This window comes from Passer montanus, unplaced genomic scaffold, assembly GCF_014805655.1.
Source record: "Passer montanus isolate IOZ18808 unplaced genomic scaffold, ASM1480565v1 scaffold122, whole genome shotgun sequence".
In the NCBI taxonomy this organism is placed as follows: Eukaryota; Metazoa; Chordata; class Aves; order Passeriformes; family Passeridae; genus Passer; species Passer montanus.
This window is the reverse complement of record NW_024358945.1, coordinates 1,142,403-1,161,289: the sequence shown is the minus strand read 5'-3', so window position 1 is coordinate 1,161,289 and position 18,887 is coordinate 1,142,403. Positions and strand designations below refer to the sequence as shown.

The window sequence follows — 18,887 nt, the reverse complement described above, 5'->3', positions numbered from 1 at the left end:
AGTTTTGTTTCTATTACTATACATTTAACTTGTAGTTACTGTTATTAAGATCTGTTAAAGCTTCCATATAGACCCACAGTTTATTGGTTTTAGTGGTTTGGGGCTCAGCTACTAAGTGAATCAATCAGGAATTAAACAACGCAAACTTGTGACACTAAAATGGCCACTGTGCAGTAAAAATACACAATTTTCCTCCCATTTCAAATACCTGAGCTCAGCTGAATGTGACTAATCAGATTACAAGGTTTTCTCTTGAAATAAGGATGACGCATTCCTTCTAGTAGCTGCATATTTTTGTGCCAGTTGAGTAAGATTGTTGGTATGCAAGTTATGTGCCTTAACTCCTAAAGAAAAAGAACAAAACTAAGGTGGTGCTGGTTCTAGTATGAAAACTGGCTGTATGTGCTAACACATTTCTGCATCATGTGTGAATTCTGCATCACCATGTGAACTGAGGAAATAAATTCTTTTGGTGATTTGTATACAAGCTTCCCTCTGAGTAATGCCACCTTTGAAGGAATTGCTTTAAGTTAGGTATGCCTGTATGTGTGCATGCACCCTAACAATGCTATTAATGTCAACTTTACATTCTGTGAATTCAGTACCAAGCTTGAGAGGTTTTGCTGAGTTTCAGTGATGGACTATAGTTCTGCTTAAAAGAGAAAGGGGCTTTCGAAAGCATGACAGGTGTGCATAAGACCAGACTTGTGGTCTTCACACTTGGGGTTGTGATACTGCAGTACCAAAACTAAATCTGATTTTACCATGTGGGTTTTTTTAGTGCTGAAATGGAACACTGAAGCCTTGGGTTTTAGCATTCCACAGCAGACCCACTGAGATAAAAGTTATTTTTTTAGTCACTTTTCATAGCAGAACTATGCAACAAAAAGATCTGAGGAATTCCTTTAAAAGCTTCCCTGTTCTTGTCGATAAGCTTGAAGCACCTAATTGAAAAAACAAATGCTGTGTGCTTTTCTTTTTGTAAGCAGGATGGGGGAAAAAACAATGCCAGCAGTGCATCCCTTGTGAGCAATCCTACAGTAACAAGTGTGTGCGTGTTTAGAGCTTGGAGACTGGGTGGGGAGAGGGAGGTTTGTAAAGAGCTTAAGCTTCAAGCAAGCTGTAAACAGCTGGGGGAAACACTTGGAAATGTGAAGTAATAAATATATTATTAAACTTCTGTTTGAACACTGTACATGTACTGTGTTGTAAAATTTGTGCAATCTGGGTACAACAGGAACCATTTTCATAGTAACCAAACCTCAATGCCATCTGTAGAAAGGATGGTTGTCATTTGGAAGCTCTTTTTTATAGCACACTTTTTACAGAGCATCAGCAGGAAGCTCAGCTTTAACTGTAAAGAAACATGTATAACTGGAATTGTGTTCAGCAGAGCAAAAGTTTTTCTTGGTATAAAAAAAAATAATTGCAAGAGCACAAAATGTAATCTTTTAAAAGATTAGCTTCACTAGGAATGGCATCAAATTGTCTGAAGGTAGTTAACAGCTTTGGTGAATGCAGTACTCTGACTAAATTCACTCTTCCATCTAGAAAAGCTTCTGTGTGTCCATAAGATCTTGGTGACCCTAAACTGAAAACACGAGGACGTTGATTTTCTAGATTAACTACCGTATTTTTTTTTCTTTATTCCTCACTAAAATTTGTGCAAAACTGGTAGTATTGTCTGGCTTTTCAGAAGCTGTCACAAAGAAAACCTAATTTATTTGTTTTAGTAATACTGTATTTATAATTTACTAGTTGGGGAGATAATTAGACAAAGAAAACCTAATTTATTTGTTTTAGTAATAGTGTATTTATAATTTTGTTTTTGAATGCTTAATTTGCACATTTACTAGTTGGGGAGATAAGTGAGGATGTGTTTAAGCTACAGACTATCAGGACATACTAGGACTTGTGTCCAATGCAGTATGAGTAATTATGGCTTGTTCCTGAGCTTTGCCTTAGACTTGTCCTCTGCATTAAATTCACATAAAGTTTTCAGACTTGAAAGAAAAATCATAGTCATGCCACATACTGCTTCTAAGAAAAATCAGTCTCCTGTCCTTATTTATGAGCCTGGAAGAGCATGTTGAGTGTTAACTTCATTTAATGGAGTCTCACTCATCTGATTTGAATTTGTTCCTGCTGTGGCTGAGAGAACTCTGCCTCTTGCTGTTTTGTTAATGTCCATTCTCAGTCACTCAGGATATGGAAATCTGCAAGTGGTACTTTACATAACTTGTAATTATCACTGTCATCTACCCTTTGAAGGATATAGTTCAGCATTTCACATTTCTTTTTATTGCACTTTTGACATCAAGAATATTCAAAATATGCTTGAAGCTTGGTGCTGCTTATTTATAGACCTTATGTTCTGATGCTCCTAAATTTGATTGTTTTTGTTTTTCCAGCGTGACCTGGAAATTTCCAAAAATACCTGATATTTTAAGAGTATTCAAATACTTGCTATTCAACAAGATCCAACATCAGAGTACTTTTCTGTTTCTATGTGTGCTTTTTTTGCATATATGAAAATGAGCTGCAGGGAGTTGTGTGTAGGTAGATGGGTAGTTTTGTTCTGTTTATTCCCTCTGCCTACCTGATGTTTTCTATGATCTGTGGTAGGAGTCTGTGGGTGCTTAGTGCTTCTGAAGATGGAGGTATTTTTAAGGCTTCTGGTTTTGATCTAAAAACCTGTTTTGTTTTGCACAGCTCTTTTGGGTATTTATAGCTAAAATTATCCTTTGGGTGGGTGAGCTGTTTGTGAATTTTCAAGCATGTTCCTAGCACAGATCCTTGTCTTTGAAGCTGTTTTCCAGGGGCTCCGTGAGCAGTATGGGACAGAACTCAGCTCTGGTAGCTACAGCCAGGACTTGGGCAGGGGAAGTGCTTTCCCTGTGAAACCTTTGAAAAGGAAAATCAGCTAGGAGAAGAGGGTCCTCACCCTCCTACTTGTCAGATCCCTGAGGAGATCCAGCAGATGCTTTGTTGATTGCTGTTTGATCTATGTGAAAGTGCATTTCTGGGATATGGAATACAGTGAATTCCATTCTGTATGATCCTGTGTTTTTTTGTGGGGTATGTTGCATGTTGTCTGCCCTAGAGAAATGCCTGGAAAAAAGTCGTGTTTCAGCTTGAGATATTCCACACTCTTGACATGCCTATTTCTGTCAACAGCAGCAGCTTCTCCAGAGAGCTTGTTTGCAAATTTTCTCATTTCAATAAAGCACAAATACGCTTAGACCAGTGTCTCTTGCTCTCAGGGATATTGATGGGATGCACAATTTGTGGATTCCTTTTAGAAACCTTGAAACAACAGCTACCTGCTAAGCCAGTAATGTAAGCATAGCTTTTAGAAGTGGCTTTCTCGTCTGAACTGCAGTAAATCTTAAAATACACTGATTATTTAAACAATGACTGCAGACTTTCTTCTGCTTTTTCCAAAGGAGGGTAGATGAATGTGTGTGCACTTACATGTATAAGTACATCTGTTGCACGTGATTATTTAAACAATGACTGCAGACTTTCTTCTGCTTTTTCCAAAGGCGGCTAGATGAGTGTGTGTGTGTACTTACATGTATAAGTACATCTGTTGCACATTTTTGAAGCAGCAAACGTCAAAGTTTTCGCTTATAGTTCCACAGGAAGAACTTGCATATTTATTTTGAGCCATTGTGCAAAAATTAATTTAAAAGGTTGAGTTGCACAGTACTATGAGTCTGAAATGGATTCGTGTATGTGGAAAGCTTTTTTGCTTTGAACTTTTGTCTTGTCAAATGGGAGTTTGCCAGGTTTTCTCCATCTGCTACCCAAGGGCTGGGTATGTCCTGTTCCTGCTTTGTGAGGACAGTAGCCAGCCATATCTTGTTAGCTTCAATTTCTGCTTCTATGTAATATTCTTTATATCTGGAAGTAAGTTGTTTAAATGCAATTAAAAATTCATGATGACACATAGGGATGTTCTAGGTGAGATCTGCGCATGAAAAATTTAAGGGATTTATGTCTGTATTTTACTAGCAGGCTTTCACCTGCTGTGTTTGGATTTTAGGTAAGGAAGGAAGAGAACAAACCTCTCAATACAAGTGATATTAAATGTTTGGGGCGCGGAATGGGGACAGAAGAGCTCTTGTGGAGCAGAACATTAGCCAGGGCTGGGGTTTTAACTGGCTGGTGGCTTTAGAGGTGTCTGTTGTGAAAAGCAGCCCTGGAGAAGCAGTGGGAAGAGCAAGGCTGGGAATCTGCCAGTCAGGCAGAGCACAAGTTCATCAGTGACAGTAAGATCTTGCCTGCAGCTGCTGTAGGATTTGCTGCTTCAAAGCTCTAGAGGCCTTCAATTTTTTTCCACTGCCAGCAGAGTTTCCTGGAAGGAGCTTGCCACTTTGCAGTGCTGTTGGTTTGTTAGAACCTAGACATTTAGCATCATGACCTTGGTAAGCAAGCCTTTGTTTCAGTGGAAGTAAGGGTGAACTCAGACTTGGAGGATTTGTGGCTAAGTGATTATATTTGTGTTGTAGAGTTTAATTTCCATTTTAAGTGCTTAGACAAAAAGATTTGTCCATCTGGCAAACATAATTGTGTTAGGAGTTCAAGAATGGCAAAGATGAACTGCATAGCAAAGAACACTTCTAACAAACTTCTGTGCTAACTTGGTCAGGCCATTGGTGAAACTATTTTACTTGAGATGTACAATATTCCTAAATCTTTAGGAGGTAGTGTAGTAGGCACTTAAAATCCTTTGTCTAGGAAACATATACATAATGCACTTAATATTAACATTGTTCTTGATTGTCTTTTTAGCCTAGAGTTTTAAGTAATGTTAGAAGAGTTGTCATTATAATAGAATGTTTTTGTTAATTAAGTAATGTATGTAGCGATTAAAAAAATATTATAGAGAGGGAGAAGCACGCAATGGTGAAAATTACTGATTTCAGTATAACAGTGAGAAATGTAAGGTTTTCATTTTAGTGTTCTAGTGCAAACAGATGTTAGCCCATTGCTTAATTTTGTTTTTTTTTTTAGTAATTTTGCTGGTTTCCTGTAAAATACAAGAGTCTAGTTTTACCTGATCAATCTCATTTACATTTCAACTGTTCTGCGTGCTGTAGGCACTCTTGAGCAGCTTCAGTGCATTTTCCCCAGCTTCAGTGCAGGTGAACATAATAAGGAAACATTTGGGGCTGTGTTGTGCTGCTTTGTACATTTCAACTGTTCTGCGTGCTGTAGGCACTCTTGAGCAGCTTCAGTGCAGGTGAACATATTAAGGAAACATTTGGGGCTGTGTTTTGCTGCTGTATCAGCCCTTGCTTACACAATGCTACGTAGTTTGGTAACTTTGGGGACCTTAGTCTGATGGTTACTTGACGCTAGTTGAATCCAGCTTAAAAAAAGCAACAGTTACGAATAATCTTCCTGTTTCCTCTACCACTCTTACAAAGCAAGTATCAGCATGTTGCAATGTGTTAGTCCACTGTGGCTGCACATTTGTGTGATAAATAAACAGGACTGTTATTTTTTAAGTCAGGGAGAAATTGATCTGCTATTTTTACATAAAGTTTAACGAAAGAATGTGCTGCTGTATGTCTCGTTTTGAGAGTGAGGGAGGCCCTCATGTGGTAGAAGTTAAAATTGGAATTCTCCTACTCGGACTTGAAGCAGAGAGAATTGTAAGCTCTGAACTTAAGAGCTTTGCTGAATGAATATTTACCCTTAAATATCTCCTATCGTAGAAATCACAGCCTTACCCTGAAGTGTCTGAGCGCACACAACTGGGTATAAGTAGATCTGTGGTTGTTTTCTCCAAAAATCTTCCAAGGACACCAAAGGACCAGGGCTGGTACTTGATTTGATCTGGACTCTGATGTTGCTGCTGTTGTTTCTCACACAGGTGATGTGCAGTTCATAGACTACGAGTACTCCGGGTACAACTACCTGGCTTATGACATTGGAAATCACTTCAACGAATTTGCAGGTAAGAACTGGCCTTCTGAGGGAAGAGTGGACTGGTTTTTCTAAAAACCCCAGCAAACTCACTCTTGTTTTTGTATCTGGTTACATGCTTACAGCTCTCAGCTCAGGATGTGTTGGTGTGTCTCATTTTGCAGACCAGTTGTGCTCTTCCTTTGCAGATCTTCTAACCCAGAGCTGGAAGCATCATGTCCCGAGTTCTCATAGTTAGATAAGTTCAGAACACACAGCTTCTGTGAGGTGACAGCAGAGACAGCCCACTGTGGTGCAGTACTGTGCATGTTACACTAGCGGTGCACGTGTTGACAGTATTCTGTGGGATTCCACAGTGCCAAAAGGCAGGATTCTGTGTTTTTTAGTGGTTTGAATGTGTGCACGAAGTACTTGACCTGTCCTAAAACAAGAAGTAAACACTAAGACTATTCCATAGGGAAAAGGTGGGATTTTAGGAGTACGGTGGTTTTAGATTAATTTATTCACTAGTTCACATTTTTTACAGCAAATGCCCATTCCCCCTTACTCCATAAGAGAGAAATGACCTCAAGTATGTGCTGTACTATTTCAGAGCATGGGCCAGCAGGGAAAATCTACTTAATAATAAGAGCAGATGGAAAGCACACTGTGGTGAAATGAAGAGCCTTGATCTACCAGTTGCTTCACAGACCATGTTAAGTTTACATAACTTAAAAAAAAAAATCAGAGTGTGTGCTTGGTAATTTGAGTTGTATAGTTGGTAATTTAAACATTTGGAAAGCATGTTAAATTATTGAGAATTCCCAAATTCCCTGGGAGTGATATTGGAAGTGAACTGTGATCCAGGTTTGAGGCTCCCAGCTGAGTCCCTATAGCCTGTGACTAAGCACCTCCAGTATAGGAAGAAAAATAGGATAAAAATGAGTTATGGGCTCCTCATTCTACCAATGCCCTGTGGAGGAGAGAGGCAGACTCACAGCAAGTTTTCTTCAAACATGGGCTCAGTGATAACTGGGTATGCATCTGGATTTGGCTTGGGATATTGTGGCATATAAGTCTCTTTTCCTACAAAATACATAATATTTGGTCTATTTATGAGGGTTTTTGTTTCATAAAGCAGATGCTTTTTCTCAAAACCCAAGGTGTTGAATCCTAACGTAGAAGCAGACTCTATCTGGCTGAAAACATAAATTTGTAATGTGGAACACTGTGATTTGTATGTGGGAAATTCTTGGCAGCATGTAATTTAAGGTGAGGTCAAAGTAAAAATGGGGTTATTTGTTCACATCAATCTGTGCCTGTGTGTTGGGGTGGGAAGGGGCACAGTAGTGGACTACTAATGGTAGTACTAAAGGGTTTCTTGTGGTCTTTTTATGCAACATGGGGTTCTGATAGTGTTCTTGTCTTTTTCCTAGGAGTAAATGAGGTAGACTACAGCCTTTATCCCAACAGAAAATTACAGGAGCAGTGGCTGAGATCTTACCTCGAGGCCTACAAAGAATATAAAGGATTTGGCACAGAAGTCAGTGAAAAAGAAGTTGAAGTTCTGTATGTCCAAGTCAATCAGTTTGCACTGGTAAGTAACAAACACTTGATTAGAATATTTTAAATGATGCAGAGAAACCTGACACTCTGAACAAATGTAGTTGCTATTTTCCTGAATTTGATTGTAGTGACATGTAAAGAAAACTTCCATGAAAAATGAGACTTTGCTGTTTTATGGAAACTTGCTTCTCTGTTACATATTAGGTGTTCTCTGTAGAATATTCCTAGTGAAGGAGGCACTGCACATTCAGAAAACGAGGGGATGAGCTTTGAGTGAGGATTTCTGTTGGCTGTGTATTGGCCTGGCAAGTTTAAGTTTGCCACAGCTTATGGTGGGTCTTTATTGAGTTTTTGCTTGTAGTGGTGAGAAAACAGAAAACAAGGTAGTGCTTCATGAAGGCTTATAAGCTTTAAAAGCCTTTTTCAAAATAAGACGATAACATTCTGTTAAACTAGAATATATGGATTTCATTTTTAATTCTGCAGATAAGTAGGTCACTCTCTAGAGTCTCTTGCTGATCTTGTTTTGCCTGGATGATGTGACAAGAAATGTTACAGCAAAAGTGCTTGTATTTTTTTATTTCTGAAGAATAACATTCCCAGCTATTTGTAGGAGGAGTAAGGCTAAAGTAGCCACTTTGGCCTTATTTATTCCTCTTTCCTACTAATTCAACCACACCTCTGTTACTGTAATACCCTGAGTTTTCTGGCAAAAGCTACTGGCTGCAGTCAGGAAGTAGAGTTAACAGGAAGCTGATTATTAAACAGGCTTTAAAACCAACGGTTTGTGTGCTGCTGTTTTAAAATGTTAGTTGCTACTGTCAAATTCAGCTGGCCCACTCATTTAGGATACTTAGAGCTGCAGTTTAGCAGGCTGGTGGTCTGTTTGAAAATAAACAGCACTCCTCTGTCAGTTTCAAACAACGGCCATAGCAATGTTTAAGAGGATGGAGCTGTGTTTAGATAACAGGTCAGGACCTGCCTGTAGAGTACCTGTGATGCACAAACACCCTGTGACTCTTGTGTCAGTTCATGTGGGGAGCTTTGGTGAGGGAAAACTTGACATGAAGTTCATGGATGTTGATGTGAAGTGGTGAACTGCAGCTCTCTGGCCACGTTCTGTGAACCAGAGGTACAGGATTCACGTGGGCACACATCAGTTGCTGTTTTGAGGTGTTTTCAGGTGTGTCCGTGGATGTCCACTCAGTTCCTGGTCAAGTGTTCCATGCAAGCTTCAGGAAGCCATTTAGGTAATTCATGTGAGCCATCACTTACTGAAGTTCAAAGTCTGTCCAGAAGTGTCTTCCACAGGGACACTGTCAAGCTTCTGGCCATCACATGTTCATGTTGAAGTGTATTGACATCATACCATTAATATGATCCATACTTGGAATCTGAACATGAACAGAGGCCTCCAGGCTACTTCTCTCTACTCCTAATGGAAGTAAGTCTGGAACAGATGAGAAATTTGTGTAAATGCTGATGAATTAGAGCTTTTCTTAAAGCATTACATCTCCCTTTGTCCAAGCCAGCAGTGGCTGGAAAAGTGAGTGTAATTATACAGTCTAAGGGTGTAATTGAAAATTCAAAAGGAATTTCCTGTTTGCCCTGGAGTTCAATAAATGTGGAATAATAGAAATCTACAGCAGTAGAGGTGGTGGTTACATTTCTGTGCATTTTTTGAGCATGGTGTATATAGTCATACAACAAGCTACTTAATAGGTTACAGTTTGTAAATGGAACATTGTTTCTCTTGAAAAGCAGCAATCCATTGCTGCTTTCAACATGGGGAGGGAGCTAGACTCCAATGGATTTCCTTGTCTGCTTGTGAGTAATTTATTCTGTAATACTGCTTATAAATCTCTTTGGTAGAGAGATCAAATGACTTTACAAAAAGATTGGGGTTTGAGTGTTCTCTTACAGATGAAGTTTTGTCTCTGAGAATATGTTTGTGTGTTAGATTTAAGATAAGGTTAATTTTTTGCTGCTAATTTTTTTTTCTTTCAGGCTTCGCACTTCTTTTGGGGATTGTGGGCTCTGATTCAAGCCAAATACTCCACCATTGATTTTGATTTTCTAGGGTAAGTGTGCTTGCTGTGTACAATCATGAAATGCTAGAGGCTGGAAGGGGCTTGTGGTGCCATTTAGTCCAACACCCCAGCTATCAGAAACTGTGATCTGAGCAAAACACCTGACCTCTGTGATCATACGATAAAACCTTTCATTTTTAAGGGAAAACAAGGCAGTAAAAGCTGTCTGTCAGTGTTTTTTGTTGCGGAAAGTTCTCTAAATTGTGTGCCCCTGGGCTAAAACACATGGTTTACAAGGCAAGAAACATAATGTTTTTGGGAATCAAGTGTTTTCTGCTGGGGAGACAAAGGCATAAAAGGCAAGTTGGTCAGTGAGGTGTGCTGTCAGGTGCAAGACCTGCATGTCCAACAGTGAGAGTCAAAGATACAGTACAAAAGAGCTTGATTACCTACTGCATGGAGTGTTGATCCTGGAAGTTGCTGTTCTTGTTTTAAAGAGTCTTTGTACCGCCAATGAATATTAAGTTCTGTTTCAGGTAGATACCTGCATCTTTGGCCTTTTTAAAATGGTCTTTCATGGCAACAAGCAGAGGAATTAATTTCTCCATTGGGGACCAGAAAAGTGATACAATTGATCATTTTACCTGGCAGAAGGTCCCACTTGAGGATTTTTGCAGAGGCCGTTTTTCTGGGCTGTGTAATGCCGTTTTTGTGAGTAAGGACAAAGGTGACAATGTGCGTTCTGGTTGTCTCAGGCCGCAGTGCCTGGCAGCCACCGCGAGAGGGAGCGGCAGCACCAGTGACCATAACCCCAAAACCTGTCAGCGTTCTAATCGCCAGGATCACATTCCTCTGGCATTGCGCTTGTTGGACAGTCCATTAAGAACAGTTAAACACTACACCACTACCCTTGATAATCCTGGAGCAGCATCTCGTTTGCAAGCTGGGATTGGGGGGTGGTAGAGAAGAAGTTCTATAATGTCATTGCTCTGTTCCTGATTTCTTCCTTTGGCAGCTGCTAAGAGTCAGTTGTGAAAACAGGGTGCTGGGGTCGGTGGAATTTTGACTAGTCCTACTTAGCATGGCTGTTGTCATGTGAAGAGTTAGCTGTTCTAACCTGGAATGTCTCTCTCCCTTTGACCAGGTATGCAATTGTTCGGTTTAACCAGTATTTCAAAATGAAACTGGAGGTCATGACGTTAACCCTTCCTGAGTAATGAAGAGGAGGACTCTTACCAAGTGGATGGACAACCCCTGAAACTTTTCTGAGAACAGATACTGGAAAAAAAGCTAAACATTTGTTGAAGTGCTGTAATGCTCACTTGGTGGTTCTTGCTTTATAAATAATGCCTCTAGACAGTCCTTCAATGTTAAATTTATTATGAAGAACATACGTACTGCTGTTGATATAAAACGGATTAGAAACTTGCTAAATCTATAAAAAGTTGTAGAAATGGCAATTTAATCCTTCTTTGTAATTTAACATATGTTGTACGTGAATTATTTATTATATGTTTAACATGATTCCGTTGCTGCTTTCATCAGTTTCTGTTAAAGTTGGGTGCAGACAGTGAAGTTGTTCCAAAGGATTTGTTCAACAACTTAATTTATTGAAGTTGCATTCACTTATGCTGAAGAAGACATGTCAGAGACAGTTGTTCTTTTAGAGGCCTACGAGCAAAAGGAGTGACAGTAGACTTGTGAGATCTCTAGTGTGGTATAGCTAGGGAGAAGGGTTAGGATGATCTTTGTTTCTCCCTCCACCCCTTTTTTTAAAGGTAGCTTTCCATACAATGGTACTTTTCTTTTGCACAAGAATCAAGCAGCTTGTTGAAAGGATAAATAACATTTTGATTTTTTTTCATCTGGATTGGGCTGTAGAAATGTTCAAGTTCTGTGACCACAAGATTCTCTGAGGATATTGTACCAACTGCTGGTGATGGGCCTGCCATCCCCAACTTCCCTGGGAAAGCTGCTTGTTTATTACCTGTACTCTTAGAATCAAAAGACCACTATTCCAAATCTCTTCCATTTTGCATCTTGATTCTGGATTTGAACACCGTTCTGGTGTCTGTATCTGTTGTGCTCCAGTGGCAGAATGGACTGTTGGACCTGAGATAGGAGAGCAGAGGTCCTGTGGCACTGGGGAGCAAGACACAGGCTCATAGCTCCTGTATCGAAGACAACTTTCTGCTTTGTCCTCTTCTAACCTTGGACTCTTGAGTCTTAAATGCCTGGTCCTGTAGTTGTGCAAATTCTGGTATGTCTGGTGGTTCTTTTTTTTTTTTTCTGTCAGCAAATTGCTTTTCAAAGCCTCCAGTTTGAAGGAGAGTGTGGAAAAGTGTATGACTTTGGAAGTGAGGCTTTGATCATCTCACACTTTATTTCTTAAAGCTATTATACCAAGAGTGGTCTGGATTACAAAATGTTAACTGAAAACAAAATGTTTACCTACTGGAGCAATGCATAAGTTTGTGTGGAAAAGAGGCTTTAACTGTGAAAGGGAGGGTGGGGTTGGGGCAGGAGATGGGAAGGAACCCACAGCAGAAAGCTCAAGCCCAGCAATGCGGTTTGGGGCAGGCATGAGCTCGACTCTGATGATACTCTGACAAACTTTGCACTTTGGTCACATAAGTGCCCACGTGTACAAAGTCTGTGCATGTGCACGAGCACGTGCAAACACAAACTTAGCTGGGGAGTCTGTTGTACAGACTCCAGCAAAGATATTTATTCAAAATTGCTTTATGGCACCTGGCAGTGTGTGTATGTGTGTATAGCATGTACACATGTACATACACGTGTGCTTTACAAAAGCTTGTGATTCAGGACAAAGACAACTCATGTGAATGAAAAATCTTCACCAATAAAGACCATTTCCTATGGTATTCTCTTGTTTTACAAAAGCACCATTTAGGATTTGTTTTTCCTCTTGTTTATATTAATCTATGAATGTTTTCATTTTGTTTTTATTCAGTCAAAACCTTAAAAATCTTTATACAAATGGGAGAGCTGGGATTTTTTTGTAACTTGAAATGAGGTAACCGTTTTTGTTAGCTGGAGGCTACTATACTGGACAAACTCTCTTTTGATTTGAAACAAATAGCTTAAATAGACATTTATAATTTACTTTGTAGCAGTTATCAAGGATGTTGCTAGAGCTCATGAAGGCACTGAAGTCCTTAATCTTCTGTACTTTCTCCCTATGGACTTTATTGACATTTGATGAATAATACCCTGCTGTCTTGTATTTCCTTTAAGTTCAGCAAGATGTCCTTGGAACTAAGATTGCTGAAGATTTTTAAACTCTTTGTTGCTATTTTCTTCCAAGCAGCAGCTTTATTTCTGACAGTGTTGCTTTGTATTTATGAAATACTTTGAAAGAAGGCTGTGAAGTTCATTTGGTCTTGGGAAATCCAACAGCTGACAGATCCCAAGTTTCCCAATGGCTGGCAAAACACATTCCCTTTTCAGGTACCAGTACTACTTAGGTTTGGAGTTACTGTAATTTTTGTCAGTAGTATTTTGTTTGTATAGCTCAAGTAGCAATAACTGCAGGAGTGGAAGTTTGCTTCCGCAGAACCAAAGCTTTTCCTGAGTGCAGCTCAGTCTCATCCTTGTGCAGTGAATCCTGTGAAAGCACTTTGAGGCAGGTAGCAAATAGCCCAAGCTTTTCCTGAGCCACTTTGAAGGAGCACAAGGACCATCACAGGTTGCAGTGGTTGACTTTGCAGTACTGGTCAAGGCTTTAAGTTTGCACGTTGGAATTCACTTCAGCACTGCTCTGAATCTGCTTTCTCTCAAGAGAAGTGCAGGTTAAATCCATTTGTGATCACTCTGAGGAAATACTGTAAAGCATCTCCCAAAATGAAATGCCAGTTGCCTTGAGCCTTGTTCCACATCCGTTTGAGCTAGTAGCACTTGGATATCCTCATTTCCTGAGGAATATCTACAGGTGCATTCAGTTGGAAGTAGTAATTTGCATTGCAGATGGTAAGGTAGCTTGAAACTGTGAATACAGGACATTCTGAATGTAAGTTAGGTACTAGAAAACATGTAATTGTTTCACTTAATTTATCTTGGTCTCTGTAATAGCAACATGAACATATTGGAAGGAGGACAAAAAAATGACTGAGCTCTAGAAACATCCTGTAGTAGTTTTGACTGTGACTTGCCAAGAAGATACTCTGTTGCCTTTGTTAAGCTAAGGGCATGAATGCCAAAATTAATAATTCTTGCTGTAGTTAAAGCTATATTGTAAATATAAAGAGGATCATTAATCTGGGCATTCTTGCAGAAATAGCATCAAGTCAATAGACTGTAGTGGCCTGGTTGCTTTTGTAAAGCAGAATAGTGTGATTTTTTTTCCTTCTCATTTCTGCAGTCAGATCTGGCTAATCCAGACCTAATTTCTTAGGTCACTCAAGCACTAAAGGTTTCTGAACGGTCACTAGTCTCCTGTCACATAATTTTAAATACCTTCATTGACATTTGTTGATTTGCTTTTTAAAAGGACGTGAAATTTGCATTAACCAGGTCTGACTGTACGTGTATATACAACAGTGTAAATAACCATTTGTAAATTAGTGTGAATTGTACTCTATCTTGCATTTATGGACTTGTGTATTGCATTGTATTCTCTCCTATTTTGTAGAAATCTTGTTGTAAAGAAGAAATCTAACTCTGTGTGCAGACTTCTTTTGTTAAATTGATTTATAACGCAGCATAATACTTTCTTGTTAAGATATCCAATTATAGCCTTGGACACCCAGTGTCTTTTTTCCCCCATTAGCTTTTTTGAAATCTTGCTCTTGGGAATGATTCTGGGAATAAAGAGATTTATACAGTACTTAGATTAAGAGAAGATCTGTTCTAATAATAGGGCAAACCATGTGTCCGAGGTATATGCAGTACCAGTGGGATAGGGAAAGCTGTTAAAGTTGTTTCTTTAAACTTCCAAACATTTCCTATACATTCTTGAATGCTGTTGACTTCTAAACTGAGCGTGTTGGATTGAAGCACTCCTGAAGTGTGTGCTCCCATGGGGACACTGCTTGAGGTAGCTGTGATAGTCCCTCAAATGCTTTTGGTGGATATAGCCTTCTAATAGGATTAGTTGCTAACTTGTAAGTGCTTATACTGAATGCCCAAATCACTCATAGAGGTCTGTGAATTAATTACCTCAACTCTAGAACTATTGTACCCCTTTAGAGTATTTAAAACTTATAGCTGAGATATTTTCCCTATGTGTGATTCCTTCCCCCTCCACCTTGTGCCCACAATCCTATTTCTTTTACTGTAAACATGAATCTAAATCTTCTTTCCCATACTTGGCTTATCACTATTTCCTTTTGGACTAAAATTACATTCTGCTTGGTCAGTGCATGACTTCTCATCAGAATTTTTTTTTGTGTAAGAAGTCCCTTTCTGAAGAGGCCTTTAACCTTGGAAACACAGACATAACAAAGGTTAGTTTTTTCCCTGTGTTTCATCACTGTTGCCTTTCATCGTCTGTTGTGAACTCCATGGTGTCCTTCAAGCTCTCAGTTTATTCTTCTCACTGGTGTGTTGAATACCTCGGCTGGAAAATTCTGGTTTGCAAATCTTGATCTCCATCTGACAAATTGACCTTGATGCAGTTTTTACAACCTCTCAGCCTTACCTGTGTGACACTTGAGGTTACAAAGGTCCTGGGAAGTGAGTTTATCCAAGAAGTGCTAGTCAGGAGGAGGGATGTGCTAAAACTTTGTTCCAAACCGCAGTGACGCTGTGGTCTCTTGTTCTAGTTAGCAGAGCAGGTTGAGCATGTCACATGTGTCTGTGTATTGGGTGCTTGTATGTTGCTTGTTTTCATGTTTTTTTGTTATTTGTTGTGTGTTAAGATTGCTAAACTGCTGCACTTGGCAACTGTCTACTGTCATCTTCCACACCCAGCAGGCTGTAGTCATGGCAGTGGAGCAGAAAGCATTTTTTCAGACCTTAAGGGAAATGCAAGGCTGATGTGGAGCAGTCTTGCAGATGATTTTTCCTCCCTCTATGACTGTGAGTGGCAAACTAATTGTTTTCAATAGCTGTGAAAGATAGGAAAAACCAAGACCTTTGAGCTTGTGCAGGGTGGATGTTCTGTTAACCAGACACAGGGGCTCTCAGCAGTGAGAAATCACACCATTCCAGACGGAATGTGTTGGATTGAACCAGACTTTGTGGCTTAGAGACCTTCAGTGGGAAGGAAAATGTCTGAAGTGTTTGCACAGGCTGGTTGTAAGGAGGTGCTCCATCCAAGTGAAGTGCTGAGACACTGGATAAGGCATTGTTTTTGTAAAACTTTTTTTTCTTTTTAAGTGACTTTTACAGTTGGTCTGATCTGCAGAGATTATGTAATTAGAAACCAGTCAACCTGGGGAGAGAGGGAAGAAACTGTTCAAAAAATAATTTCTAAAAAAAGGAAGCACCTTTGTAGCTGATTAGTTTGCAATGCATTGTGATTTGGGCTTTTCTGTGTATTTAATAGTGTGGATGTTGCTCTGCACAGAATTCTTTCATGAAGGGTTTTATTGCTATTGGGAAATGTCAGAAAACTTGACTGGCATGGCCCTGAAGACCACTGGGACCTTAGATGGCCAGACTTGACCAGATGACCAAATTTTTGGTTCAGGCTTTCACACTCTCTTTCTGCAGCCTTCTGAAGTTGTCAAGCTGCTATCACAGTTTCCCTGTGCTGTGGAATTCAGTTCATGGACTTCCCCAATGTCTTTGATTTGGTGTTTATTGAGAGATGACACAGAGGGAAACTTCATGGAAATGAAAAGGAAAGGAAAACAAGTTACTTGAAATCTAGCAAGCCAACTTTGATGCTAAATGCTGACATAACTTCAGGTGCTGCACCAGCCTATTTTTGTGGCATTGCAACTGTGTTTTTCCTCTATTAAGTGGTTTTGGGTTTTTTCCCCACATAGAGACCCATGCAAAATGCAAATGAAAGAGACCTTGGAAGAGAAACATGAAAAATATAATATAAAATGGATAAAATACAGCATGAACTGGAGAGAAAGTATGTGTTTCTAAATTTTTGGTAGTAGTAATTCCTAAGTGTTGTCAGAAAATAAGTGTCCAGCCTTCAGTGTGTGAAAGTTCTTTTATTTTGTAGCAGATTTCCATTTACCATTTTGTATCACAGTGTGGTAGTTAATGCTGCTGCTTTGTACACAAGTGCTTTGGATAGTCTCAGCAGGGAGAATGTACCCAGTCTTTGAGGTGTGGCTTCAAGTCAGGGCCGTTGGTTCTGAGCCTCTTCACTAAAACCCCCTGAACACTTGCAGACACAGGGCCACAGCACATGAGGAATATATTCCATTTTGTGTCATTTTCTTTGTTACTGCGGATTTTTCAGTGTTCTTTTAAACACAAGTCCACTCGTGTCCTGTGAGTAAACTGAGCTCAATTTATAAAAGAGCCTTTGTCATCTCTAGCACTGTCATCCCCAAAGGAGTCCCCATGCCTCTTGTATGTTGTGGTGTTTAGGTGCATCATTTATTCATTGGAGTGAATTGTATTTCTTTTGAGCTAAATGTGATTGAAACTATTCTAAGGCCTTCTACCACTGATTAAATGAAGTAATGTATCTTTCAAAGAGATTTATATTGTGTAAATAATTTGAAATTGCAACAATAAAGTTGGTTTCTAATGGCGCTGTTGGTATATATTGTGATGATTTTGCTTTCCCCAGGTTTGAGAACTCTTGGTACAGAATTGTCAAGAGTTCTTAAAGGGTTGTGGCAGACGCCCAATGCATACCTCTCCATGGGATTGACAGTGCAGCTAAAAACACATATTTTGAGCCAGAATTTTGCTTGCACCAAGTGAATTGTTAACAGTTTTGCATGTTAAACAAGCTTGGTCATTGCTGAAATTTAATGTGGGAGACAGGAATGGATCATGGCTGTCAGGAGGCATCACTGCCACTAGGAAAAGGAGGAAAGCATGCAAAGTCAGGGCTGCACTGGAATTCAATTTATGCCTCATAAGTGCTGTTTCACCTCTGGGGGAACATTTTATAGGCTGATCCACGATGCCTGAAATAAGCTCTGTATCCATTGCTGGTGGCACTGGGCTGGATCAGCTGGAGTGTGCTCAAGGCCAGGCTGGATGGGGCTCTGAGCAACCCGGGATGGTGGAAAGTGTCCCTGCCCATGGCAGAGAATTGGAACTGGATGATCTAGGATTCCTTCAAACCTCATGTGATTTCAATTTAATAGGAAATAGACTGTGGCTGGGGTTACTATCCCTCCTGAGTTGCTGCTTGGAGCCCAGAGATGGGTGTTTCTCTGGCATCCACTGCCCAAATCCTCAGAGCTCCACAGGGAGGGCTAAGCTGTGGCTAATCATTGCTCACTGTTGTGGTTGCAGTGCAGAGGAGATCTGTGCTGGTGAGTTAATCCAAGGTAACCTGGAATCTTTCTTTTCTTCCCTAAGTAAAAATCCTTCATTGACAGGTTGGCTAGAGCATTCAGAGTAAGCTCAGGCTGAGATGGAAGCTGTCCATGGGAAGTAATGAAGAGGTTTTATGAGGCCAACCCAGAAAATAAGGTCCTGAGTAAGTTATTAATAATTCTTCTTTAGATAAAGAGCATAGTACAGACATAAAATAGGAGGGAAAACAATGGCATGTGTAGTGGACTCCGATAACTAGGATACTTAAATGTCAGCTGTATAAAGTATGCACTCCCAGGAGTTTTCCTGAGTGAATTCAAAATAGCACATTTAATCTTAATAACAATACAAAGCTGATTTGGGTTATTTAGGATGTATGTAGCATTATAGGTTAATATATTTGACATGAATACGTTGTTAATAGATACAATAATATCTATATATGTTTCCTTCCCATTTTTTGTTAATATTCCCTAGAACCAATAGGCAGTTTACCCTTATCCCGGTCTCTTGCTGTGCTGTTCAGAATTATGTTGCTCATCTGGCTTCTAGATTCTCAGGAGTGTGAAAGGATCAATGTATGAAACTGTTGAAGTAAAAGTCCTCACCTGAGAGGCCAAAGGTGATGTCTACTTGAAACTATTTTCTGGCTGACCAGGTGTTCTGCCAGTTGATGGGGGCAGTTTAAAGGACACGGATGCCAATGGAAAGAATGGTCTTATTTTACTGTGAATTTTAAGGCAACACAAAAGTGAAATGATAATTCAATAACACTACATGCTTGGCTTTAGCAGCAAGCAAAAGTAAGAAAGGTAATGCACCTCATCATTGCTGTACAAGAGAAAGGGTGGTGATTGAGAGAGATAGATACATCACCAATTGCCTAAATGCTCCATCATCCAGAGCCCACAGTGCCTGGGGAGCCCCATTTCACAGCCAGGACCTGCA

At 39.8% G+C, this 18,887-nt stretch overlaps 1 protein-coding gene across 1 annotated transcript in view; it reads left to right on the top strand.

Moving 5' to 3' along the window:
* Positions 1-17,197, top strand: part of ETNK1 (ethanolamine kinase 1) — a 29,394-nt gene extending 12,197 nt beyond the window's left edge. The window contains exons 5-8 of the mRNA XM_039698229.1: positions 5,885-5,968; positions 7,353-7,513; positions 9,490-9,563; positions 10,657-17,197. Coding sequence (XP_039554163.1) covers positions 5,885-5,968; positions 7,353-7,513; positions 9,490-9,563; positions 10,657-10,729 — 392 coding nt within the window. The 3' untranslated portion in view covers positions 10,730-17,197. The remainder of the gene's footprint in view (positions 1-5,884; positions 5,969-7,352; positions 7,514-9,489; positions 9,564-10,656) is intronic.
* The last annotated feature ends 1,690 nt before the right edge of the window (positions 17,198-18,887 follow it).